Source organism: Schistocerca piceifrons, chromosome 11 (genome assembly GCF_021461385.2).
Source record: "Schistocerca piceifrons isolate TAMUIC-IGC-003096 chromosome 11, iqSchPice1.1, whole genome shotgun sequence".
Lineage (NCBI taxonomy): Eukaryota > Metazoa > Arthropoda > Insecta > Orthoptera > Acrididae > Schistocerca > Schistocerca piceifrons.
Window position 1 is genome coordinate 10,571,840 of NC_060148.1, and position 12,815 is coordinate 10,584,654.

General features: G+C 42.1%; 1 protein-coding gene across 1 annotated transcript in view; it reads right to left on the reverse strand.

Annotated features, from left to right (window-relative positions):
* LOC124720210 overlaps nt 1–12,815 on the reverse strand; it is a 278,016-nt gene that overhangs the window by 125,099 nt on the left and 140,102 nt on the right. Inside the window, exon 13 of the mRNA XM_047245533.1 lies at nt 11,407–11,550. Coding sequence (XP_047101489.1) covers nt 11,407–11,550 — 144 coding nt within the window. The remainder of the gene's footprint in view (nt 1–11,406; nt 11,551–12,815) is intronic.

The following is a 12,815-nucleotide window of genomic DNA, read 5'->3' on the forward strand; positions in this document are numbered from 1 at the left end:
CAATAGGAACCAGGGAGTAGGGAACTGGCGCACGTGCTCAGCTGCACCCAGCCAGCACGATGCCTCAGTAAACAAATCATTTGATCTACTGAGACAAAAAAGAGATTTTCCCGATATGTTTGAAATTCACTGATTTCCACAACCTGTGGTAACCCCAGTTAGACATGCTTCAGTATCACCCAACAGCCCCTGTCTGCCATTCTTTGGATTCCTTTATTGCTGCCTATTGCCTCAAAACATACGGAATAGGGTTACACGAAAAATTTGAATAAGCTCTTCACCTCTATTTGCATTCAAACCTACTTACCAGACCTGGTATATAGCCTTCTCACTGATTGTCTATTCTTGTTTATCTCTCTCTACGATCATCCCCTCCTGGTCAACCACCACCACTGTTGTTCCGAGCCATACTCCATCAGTATCTTTGCTACATCCTATTTCCAAATGGCAAACCTTCAAGGTAGTTGCACCCGATTCTTATCAAATCGCTCAACATATAAAACCACCTAAATATCGCCACCTAAATCACAGAAAAACACACCTTTTGCTGTAGTGAAACTTTGATCTCTCCCCCAAATTCTTACCCCCTCATTTCACATCATTACCTAATCCCTCCCACACAGCTTAGCCACCCAGGCAGAGATTACCTGCAGTGACGAGAACTCTATCACCCAGTACGCCGATGGGATCACAAAAGGCCTTCACAGACAGGTACTACCTGCAGAGCTAGTCCGCAAACTGATCTCCTGTGCCATATCCCCACACAGTCCAAATCCTTCCACCGATCACAGAACCAGCTACAAAGGAGTTCCCACAATTTACATTTGTTTCTGTGCCGACACTTACAACACAAAACAAAGATTAATGCGACAAGTCTCAGACTGACACAAACACAGTGCGACGCGATTGCCGTCGCTGCGAGAACGGCTCGGCACGGCACTGTCGCACCATTCTTCCACTGCATTCGGCGAAACCACAAATGAAGTGCACATCAACCGATACTCCCCCGGTGAATACGTTCGTACTGTCATATATCACTGACAATGTACAACTAACACGATGGAAAATAGCCTACGATAGAACAGTACTGCTCAACGCTAGCTTAAGCTCAACGAGTAAAGTGTGTATTGCAGTTGTAAACAGCAGGTACTGTGAAATGAATTTAAAATGTTGGTTACCAAACAAAACACACAACCCATACTGTTCGCATATGCAGTATTGTGCAGACATGATAAAAAAAGTAATATGAATAATTGTTCATCTTCAAGAATTTTTATTTATTCATTATCAACTTTGTCCCAGTCAAACGACTTCCCCTAAGATGAGGGGTGGCCCCGAAAGTAATAGACCGCATTATTATTCTTCAGAATTACACACACGAAAGAATGGTGTTTCACCTACACACCCTACTTTCCCACGTAATCTCCATCTCATTCTCTGGCCTTCCTCTAGAGTGAATCGAGGGCGTGTCTGCCCTGTCGGTAGCAACCCTCGTCCTGGTGGCGGAGCCAGTGCTTCAGTGTGTAATCGCCTCCTCATCGGCCATAAATGTCTTCCACAAATGGCATCCTTTATTGACCCAAACAAGTCCAAGTGGGCTAGGTCAGTTGGACAGCCGTGGATGGTCTCCCTGACCGCTGCAAATCGTGGAGCTCCGCCGAGCCGCCTTCTGGTGACGTCACCCTCCGTGCACAGCGACTAACTGCACTCCTGTTGACAGCAGTGTGTGTTTGTAAATATTCCCCACAGTTTCTTTTCTTTGCAGTGAAAAATTCAGTGACGGCACATTGCTTGTAATGTACATCACCTACAGAAGCCATTTTGAAACTGTCCTGCAGCTACGCGGTCTCTCGGAACTGACAAACTTGGCACACTCATTCAGGAGACTTCAAATAATACATACGTAACGTTTTCCATTTGTAGCACTGTTTTCGGCTGAGAAAAAAATGTGTCGCATTACTTTCTGGGCAACTGTCGTAATACACTTTTCCCAGCACTTTTTACAATCTTGGAAGCACTTCTGGAAGTCACTTTTCGTTACGGTGTTCAGCTGCTTCAGTGATTTTGTTTTTACCTCAACAGTGGTGGTGAAATGACGTCCTTCCACAGTTCTCTTCAGGCTTCAACACACAGAGAAGCCTCAGCGTGCCACGTCCGGTGCATACAGTCACCGAGATACGAGTGAAAGCATTACTGTGATGAAATTTCCACGAGTCGTTCTACCACAACTCTGATCTTTTCTTTGGGTCGCTTCAATGAAAGTGGCACATAACTTTCTTACTGACTGTATGCCCGTAAGGCAGAAATTCTTGATACACTATACCACTGTAATGGAAGAAAGCAGTGAGAAGACTCTCCACGTGATCAAATTTGTCAAATTTTTTTCGGTCTCAATCCTTCCGGTTGTTCGAACCTGTATATCCGTTCGTTCGGCAATTCCTGAGCGACGTCTACGCGACATCATACGTAGTCAAAATTCGACAAACATTGCTGCTACACATTTTGTGTCCAAATCGTTTGAAGAAATTTCTCAGCAGGTGCCAAAGGATATACAGACAGTTCCGGCAATCTTTCTGACGGTGATTCGGCAATTTTCCAAAACTATTTTCTTTCCTTCTTCCACACTGATGTCAGAAACTGGCGTGCTAGGGCGTCTGGGGCAGTCATTGTCTTCAGTGACTTCTCGACCCTCTTTGAAACTTATTCACTACTCGTAAATTTTTCTTTTACTCATAATAAATATGCCAAAAGCTACAATCAACATGTGAGGCTGCATTTTATTCCATTTTTCAAGCAAAATTTAATGCAAATTCTTTGATCCATCTTTTTCGATGTTAAAAACTCACTGAGCACTTGAAAACACGTACATATCTACATCTACATGGATACTCTGCAGATCACACGTAACTGCCTGGCAGAGTGTTCATCAAACCAGCCTTCACAATAATTCTGTATTATTCCAATCTCGTATAGTGCGGGGGAAAAACAAACACCTAAATCTTTCCATGTGAGCTCTGATTTCTCTTATTTCACAACGTGATTTTGAATTCGGAGGAGCAAGTTGGTGACTGAAATTTCGTGAAAAGATTCTGCCGCAGTGAAAAACATCTCTGTTTTATGGTATCAATCCCAAATCCGGTATCAATTCAGAGACACACTCTCCCCTATTTCATGATAATACAAAACGTGCTGCCATTCTTTGAACTTTTTCGATGTACTCCATCAGTCCTGTCTGGTAAGGATCCCATACCGGGCAGCTGTATTCTAAAAGAGGACGGACAAGAGTGGCATAGGCAGCCCCTTAGTAGATCTGTTACATTTTCAAAGTGTTCTGTCAATAAAACGCAGTCAGGGTTTGCCTTCCTCACAACATTTTCTATGTGTTCTTTCCAATTTAAATTGTTCATAATTATAATTCCTAGTTATTTAGTTGAATTTTCAGTTTTTAGATTAGACTGATTTATTGTGTAACTGAAGTTTAACGGACTACTTTTAGCACTCGTGTGGGTGACGTCATACTTTTCGTTATTTAGTGTCAACTGCCAATTTTTGCACCATTCAGATGTCTTTTCTAAATAGTTTTGCAATTTGTTTCGATCTTCTGCCGAGTTTGCCAGACGATAAATGACAGCATCGTCTGCAAACAACCTAAGACGGCTGCTCAGATTGTCTGTTAAATTGTTTATATAGATATATAGCGGACCTTTTCGACTGTCAATACTAAACTAAATATTCACAACAGCTAAAAGGGCAAACATACGTCAGGAAAATGTATAGCAGCAAAATAAAAAAATAATTTTTGAAAATCGGATGACTGACGTCCGTCGCAGCCCCCTTACAGTGAAACACTCAAAATATTCCTGGGTTCACTGCAGTTTCGACTACTTCCAGACGTATGCAACAGCTAGGTATCCCAAGTGAGAAGCGCAGAATGCGCAAGTAGACTAGCAGCCCGGCCACTCACCGGCTCTCGCAGTACGAGCAGGCGAAGCGATGCGAGTCAGAGTTTTTGGCAGAGCCATCTACCGCGCGCTGGGGAGGTTGGGACGTCAGCTGCTGCCGCACCTTTTTCGCCAGCTCGGTGTCGTACACACGATGCCACCGGCCCGGCGCTGACGTTTCCGACGCGGAGGAGGATGCGGGGCAATAAGTAGTCTGCTCTCGCAGCTGGCTCGGCATCGGCCCGTCGACGCTGTGGAGGTGGTCACTGCAACCGCGACTCCACTGACAGCTCTCCTCCACAGTTCACACTTACACCAAATGTGCAAATACAAAAATTCTTTTTTACAAGGCCTAATTACTTATGTTACAGCATAGTTACTGATAACGATTCATTCACTTGTGAACCATTCTTCACCAATGCTGGCACATTCCAGTACTACAATAACACTTTCGTATTCATCAAACGGTGCCACGTTAATTTCAGTTCCTAGTAAAAGCCGTTGCACATCGTACTATAGACAAATGTGTTGTGCCACGAGAATGACATTCTGAAATAATTAGTACTGTGGTGACAAAGTGATTTACAGTCTAACTCTAGGTCTACGTTAGACAGACAAAAATAATTTGATCGCTAGCTGGGAAGGGGCATCAACCGTCGGCGTGGGGAAGCACTCAACTACGCCTGCTGACTAGTTTAACAGCGATTTTGGTTGTATATTACATTATTACATACTACCAAAATAATTTTTAGTGCTATGCAAACGTTCTGATCTCTAGAAGTGTTAGAGCCAAAGAAGCTTTTAGTTAAATGTTCTGTTCGTGTCCACAAATCATGATCTTTTCTCTGGTCTTATCCCATACCTTCACAGGGTAGGCACGTTAATCTATATTTGGCAATGGTGTACAGCACATGTCTATGTGAATTTGTTATCCCGTGTGAAAGTGTGAGAACATTTTCAAATTGTTTGTGGATTGTGTAACTGAGGTGGGACACTGGTGGGAGCACAGTATGCACCTGGTCAGACGTGGCAAACCACCTAAAAACCACATACAGCCTGGCCAGCACACCTGTCAGTCTGACAGGTAGATTCAATCCACGGACGATGTGCTAGAGTGCAAAGTAGAGTGCCGGCACGCCAGTCGGGAATGATAGAGCAGAGAGGGCTGTGACGAGATGTCAGCCACCTTCATGCTGACCGACCCCTCTCCAGAACGGCAACGCGACAGCAGCAGCCAGTACGTGAAGAGGACATAAGCGGCACGCCCGACAGGTCACGGCCCAGTCGAAGAGGAGTTCCAGGGCTAGCTACCTGAATAGAAGCGTCTACTATATTACTTCGCTTGTATTAGGAATCGTATATACTGAAGAAGCCTATTTATTTCGGATGTCGTCCTTTGCTAGCGACAAACACTACTGGCCATTAAAATTGCTACACTGAGAAAAATGCACATGATAAACGGGTATTCATTGGACAAATATATTATACTAGAACTGAATCTGACTACATTTTCACGGGATTTGGGTGCATAGATTCTGAGAAATCAGTACCCAGAACAACCACCTCCTGCCGTAATAATGGCCTCGATAGCGCTGGGCATCGAGTCAAACAGAGCTCCGATTGCATGTACAGGTACAGCTGCCCGTGCAGCTTCAACACGATACCACAGTTCATCGAGAGTAGTGACTGGCGTATTGTGACAAGCCAGTTGCTCGGCCACCATTCACCGGCCGTTTTCAATTGGTGAGAGATCTGGAGAATGTGCTGGCCTGGGCAGCAGTCAATCATTTTCTGTATCCAGAAAGGCCCTTACAGAACCTGCAACATGCAGTCGTGCATTATCCTGCTGAAATATAGGGTTTCGCAGGGATCGAACGAAGGGTAGAGCCACAGGTCATAACACGTCTGAAATGTAACATCCACTGTTCAAAGTGCCGTCAATGCGAACAAGAAGTGACCGAGACGTGTAACCAATGGCACCCCATACCATCACACCAGATGATACGCCAGTATGGAGATGACGAATACACACTTCCAATGTGCGTTCACCGCGATGTCACCAAACACAGATGCGACCATCACGATGCTGTAAACAGAACCTGGATTCATCCGAAAAAATGACGTTTTGCCATTCGTGCACCCAGGTTCGGCGTCAAGTACACCATCGGAGGCGCTCCTGTCTGTGATGCAGCGGCAAGGGTAACCGCAGCCACGGTCTCAGAGCTGATAGTCTGTGCTGCTGCAAACGTAGTCGACCTGTTCATGCAGATGGTTGTCGTCTTGCAAACGTCCCCTTCTGTTGACTCGGGGATCGATAAGTGGCTGCACGATCCGTTACAGCCGTGCGGATAGGATGCCTGTCATCTCGACTGCTAGTGATACGAGGCCATTGGGATCCAGCACGGTGTTCCATATTACCCTCATGAACCTACTGATTCCGTATTCTGCCAACAGTCATTGGAACTCGACCAATTCGAGCAGCAATGACGCGATACGATAAACCGCAATCGTGATAGGCTACAATCCGACCTTTATCAAAGTCGGAAACGTGATGGTACGCATTTCTCCTCCTTACACGAGGCACCACAACAACGTTTCAACCGGGAACTGCTGTTTGTGTATGAGAAATCGGTTGGAAACTTTCCTCATGTCAGCACGTTGTAGGTGATGCCACCGGTGCCAACCTTGTGTGAATGCTCAGAAAAGCTAATCATTTGCATATCACAGCATCTTCTTCCTGTCAGTTAAATTTTGTGCCTGTAGCACGTCATCTTCGTGGTGTAGCAATTTTAATGGCCAGTAGTGTATATGTAATTTTCAAAGTTAAGTATTGTTGTTTACTTTTCGTAATAAAACTCATTAATATGATTTGCTTGAATTGTTTGTCTTGTGACCGGAGACAGCAGGTTTCCTAGACACCCCATATTCGGTGACTAGGCAGGATTCGACACGACGTCTAGCAATATGCGATAAAAAGTGGGAGGTGGTGCTCTCCCACAGAAGGGAAAGTAGAAGACAGGCCAAAAGCAGAATTCTTAGAACCGCAATGACTGGCATACTATCAACGAACTCATCGACCTACTTTGTGTTCAGCAACTTTTGCATTTAGCCAGCGTTGCTTATAATCACATTGCCATATATGACACATTATTTCCATCCACATGTGTAGTACGAATGGGCACAAAAAATGTTTCATCCAGAGCTAATAAAAATAGTTATGTATACGCTAATGTCACCAATAATAAACACAATTTTACTTAAATTTTTAAGTATATTTGACTGCACAACAGGATCGTACTGTATGGAGAAAAAAGCTGTTATTAATGAGAATAGGCAATCTGTACAAAGACCTACTTTCTTTATCTATGGATGAAAAATTTTTTTGCTGAATACTCATACCACACCTATTGATGGCAATCATGTAACAAACCTCAGGATATGAAAAAGGTATTAGTTGTTTATAATGAAAAGGATAATTGCTACTCACCATATAGGAGAGATGCTGAGTTGTGGAAAGGCACAACAAAAAGACTGTCGGAATGTCAGTTTTTGGCCAACAAAGTCTTTGTCAAAAATAGACACACACACACACACACACACACACACACACAGAGAGAGAGAGAGAGAGAGAGAGAGAGAGAGAGAGAGAGAGAGAGAGAGACTCTGGAAGCTGCCAGTCTTTTTGTTGTGCCTTTCTGCAACTCACCATCGTTGCTATAGACTGAGTAGCAACTTTGCTTCTCATAATACTGTTACATTCCATCCTGGATATTCCACTGTTCGAGTACTAGTCATTTGTATTCTTCTAGGTTACTACAGTAACCAGCACAGCACTGTTACATTGAATTAAGTAACTAATAAATGCACAAAATCATAACAAACAGTTAAAGAGAGATTTAATGATGGCAGAACGCTGTTATTTAAACTGTGAGAAAATGTTTAAGGTGACTGGCACAACTGAAAATTATGGAATACGAGCTGATGCTGCAAAGGCTTTGAATATGAAAAATGGTGTAATTTCAAGAATGCTGAGTTGTTATCAACAATTTGACCTTCCAGAAGAAAGGCATCAAGGAGAACCATGGGTTACCACCGCACAAGATGACTGATTTCTGTGCCTTAGGGACCGTGCCTTGCAAAATGTAACATAATTATTTCAGTCCAAACTATAGGAAATAAACTGCACGCATGAGGGCTTCATGGCCACTGACCTTTAAGGTTCCCAGCTATTTACCATGTAAATTTTGCAAATTGTGTTTTGTGGTGCCAGTAACATCAAAATTGTTGGTTTCCACCCAGATTTGAGAAGAGTGCTCATCAGAAAGTGGCCAGGTGATGCAGAAAGGCTTAGGAACAGATAAGAGACGCACAAATTTGAAGGAGCTTCTATGACTACTTGAAGGACTACTGACCAATAGAGAAACGGACTTCATTGGGACAATCTTCAAAGAAAAGTTTTGGAGGATGTTGACAACCTCCAGTGTTCAGATCAGCTGTAAGCTCAGCTTAGAAACCACTGCACAACATTTCTCAATATGATATCTCCCATCCCATTTCATCAACATCAATGAAGTGCTGAGGTACACAACTCGAGAGGAAGTGCTGTCACTTGCAGATGCCAAAAAAGTACTGATAATTGAGAGTGATAACTTCACAATTCTATGACTGTTTCTTTACAATTCTCATGCTGCTTTATTTATTCCAAAACATGATTTAATATTAATCACAGTTTAATGTGGGCTAATAAAACAGTGATAAAATAGGCATACCAAATGAACTAGATCACTGTTTAATAGAACAACGATAACAGAAAATTTCACTGTATCACTGTTGGCATGTACAAGTGTTACCCCACAGTAATGACCCACTAAGAGCATTAAATGGCGCAGCTGCAACAAAACCCAGCTGACCGCTGATTCAATTACTAATTATCTTGTAGACAACTGCCTCATTGTGGGGTTGTTCTGTAATCTCAGAACCTGGGACATTATTTCACACCGATTTTAAATTTGTTCTCACCTATCTCACTGTTTATATTATATTACTGCAGCTCACTTGGCCATACAACATAACTGATCACTGTGTAAGCTGAAGCAATGATGAAGAAATAGGCATGGGCTTGCAACTGTAAAATGACAATGGAATGGTCAAGACAATGTTATTTGTGATTGGTGCACTTTATACATAAGCACACCCACTTGATGGTGAAGAGAAAAAGAGTTTACGAGAAAAATAGTTTGTTCCTTACACAGTTTTGGTGTATGTCAGGATGTATATGTGGACATGAAAAAAATTCCTGGATTTCCAAGTCAAAAATGCATTCCCCCGCCCCCAAGTGAAAACACACTTTTCCTGGCTGGAAATACACTTTTTTCTATGTTAAGCAACAACATACTTTTCTTTGGAGCTGTAAAACTTACAAATCCTTTGAATGGTGAAGGTATTATATGCTGGTGTAAAACTTCCCAGCACTTTAGGAAACTAAACACAGCAAAAGCAATGCATTTTGGAAAGATCATTGATACGTGGTAACACGTACACGGCATAGTTTCATATTACGAAAATACCAACACAAATTCCACCAATTACAGCACAGTAACTTTCGGAGCAATGAAATCGACATTGCTATGTGCTGTTGTCAGCCAATCGTAACTTGTGTTACGTGATTTACCAAACAATGACAGCAGATATTCAGAGTACAGGACTTGTAATGAAGTCAGCCAATAGCAACATCACTTTTAAGTGACCCAAACACACAAATAGGAAACGTTAATGGTTTAAATTAATATATATATATTCAATATAGCTCCATGACAAGCTAAGCTTTCACTTATAATACTGATCGTCAAAATTTTTTTGCTGTTTTTTCTGAGGTGTGTGCAGGTAGGATCCTCAGAGCACACCTTAATTTGCAGCAACTGAATATTTCTGACAAGCACAATTATAAATTTCACTGCTGTGCACTGATCGTTTCGTGGGTTACCTGACTGAATAAATGTTCTGACATTTTCATAGAAAAGCCAATCACGTGCAAACTGCTGAAGAATTCACCTCACATTTTTTTTCTGGAGGATAACTATACTTTTTGCCATCATTCTTGCAAAACTAGAAATCTACGAAAGAACTGAAACAAATATGGAAAACTAATTGTAGTCCTGTCTTCCTCGGTTGCGTGTAATATTACGGTATATTGATAATTTTTTACTTATGGACCGTCTGACAGCAACTGAATAAAACACAATTTTAGTGCCATACGCGTTTCGCCTTTATTTTGTGCAAGGCATCATCAGTGGCTGGTTGCGTGGACAATTTCTTACATATTACTCTCCTGTTACATTTTTGGTGTTGTTCTTCTTCATTGCATTTAAACAAGGGTTCAGTGCATAGTGCTGTGGAATGTGGAAAAAACCGCAAATTGGCGTTCATAAGAAGAAGAACAACACCAAAAATGTAACAGGAGAGTAATATGTGAGAAATTGTCCACGCAACCAGCCACTGATGATGCCTTGCAGAAAATAAAGGCAAAACGCGTATGGCACTAAAATTGTGTTTTATTTAGTTGCTGTCAGATGGTCCATAAGTAAAAAATTATCAATATACTTTAATGGAAAACTAACCTCGAGGCTCAGTCTGTTTTAGCGTATTAACCTTTAACATATAACAAACACAAATATGCTGGTAAGTTTTAAACAATGGCATCAATGGCTGGTCTTATGGACCCAAAATATGTCTAAGCGGGTGTCCTCAAGGTGTTAAGTTTTTAATGGGAGTCAAACGCGCCGCAATTTAAGAAATTCATCACACATTCTCACTCTTAACATAATTCACCATGCATAACAGGAAATCTACTTTGAAAATAATGCTTCTCAAACCACCATTCACAATATTTTCCCATGACTTCTTAGAAATGTAAACAGTTGTGATATTATAGTCATCAAAAGCTGTTTGTTGTTGTGAAGTATTGCACAGTTTTTGTCCTCACACCTTCGACACATTTCGCTGTCAGCAGATGCTCATTTGTGCAGTTTGTTTTGCTGTAAACTGTGCATTTTCTTTGCAACTAAGATTTTGTTATGGTGTTATTGTTTCGTTTATGTTTTCTTGCTGCAGTATTATTCTGCAGTAGCAGACCAAAGTAAAATTCTTTGTTAGAGTATCAGTTCTTACTAGTCAAAATTACACAAATTTAAACAAAAACCAAAACAGCAAAAAATTCCCAGAATTCTAAAAAAAATTCCCAGGTTTCTCCCAGATGAAAAAATTCCCGGGTTTCTCCCAGATGAAAAAATTCCTCTGTTTTTCCCAGATTTCCTGGGGTGTATACACCCAGTATGCACTTATTCAACAGATGACACACATTACGCATCTACTGTAACACACAAGTTTACAAGACTTGAAGTACACAGGTGACGGTGCAGGCCCCAGAGAAGTGTGTACAAACGGAGTGACGCACTCCTCCACTTACCTCGGTCCGACTCCCTTCTCCAGCCGGTTGTTGAGGGCTCGGTCCAGCAGTCCACCAAAAGCCGTCGAAATCTGCGTCTTCAGCCCCAATGACCGGTCGCTACCGCCCGGCTGTCCCGTCGACGTGATGGAGCCTGTCGTCATGCTGCAACATAGCAGGACTGACCTTGGAGAGAGTTGCCACAGAGTACGCCAGACTTGTCTAGAGACCTACTTTTTGTACAGAATAGTTCTTGATGGTATATTTACGAGGGCTATTCAGAAACAAATGTAAATTGTGGGAACTCCTTTGTAGCTGGTTCTGTGATCGGTGGAAGGATTTGGACTGTGTGGGGATATAGCGCAGGAGTTCAGTTTAAAAAAAAAAAAAAAAAAAAAAAAAAAAAAAAAAAAAAAAAAAAAAAAAAAAAGGCTAAATACAAGAAATACCTTTTATTATATACATCTCAAAGAATGACTGACATACTACTTTCCATATAGTCGGCAAACACACTGAGGCACTTAACATAGCGGTGGACAAGCTTTGAAAACATTCTGTTGCCTGACACTTCAGCCAATGATTCACTCCCACGTGGAGTTCCGCGTTGTCGTCAAAGCGCTGCGTTGCAAGCCAGTTCTTCATCTTGGGAAACAACGGAAGTCGCTTGGTGCAAGATCGGGGCTGTGGGGCGAATGAGAGAAAATTTACTATCTTAATTAATTAAGGAGTTCTTTAGTGGGGTTTGCCATGTGAGGTCGGGCAATGTTGCGCAAAAACAAAATTTTGAACATCAGCTTTCCTCGGCATTTGTTTTGAACTGCTCTTCTAAGGCTGTGCAAAGTTTGACAGTACCGGGCGGAATTTATGGTTGTTCCACATTCAAGAAAATCAATAAGAAGCACGCCTTGCCTATCCCAAAACACTGTCGCCATCAACTTCTTTGCTGACAAGGTTTGCAAACATTTTCTTGGTTTCTGGGGGGACCTCGTGTGCCCCCACTCCACGGACTGTAATTTTGTATCGCAATTTGTGTGTTTAACCCAAATCTCATCACCAGTTATGATTCGATCCAGTAATGAATCACCATGTTTGTAGTAGGCCTCCAGAAATGTCAACATTGCCCCCATTCGCTGTTCTTTATGGTGCTCTAAGCATTTTGGGCACCCATTGTGCACAAAATTTGTGGTAGTCTAGCTTTTGAGTGACAATTCCAAACAAGAAAGTCCGTGAAACTTGTGGAAAAGGAAGTGAAAGCTTCGTTATTGTGAAGCGACAGTTTTCACGAATCATTTTATCGACTTAAAAGACAAGATCGTCAGTCACAATGCTCGGGCGTCCACTCTTCTCTTCATAATGAACGTTGGTTCAGCCATTTTTAAACAGAACGTACCATGTCCGGACAGAACATTCACTTACTGCGTTGTTTCTGT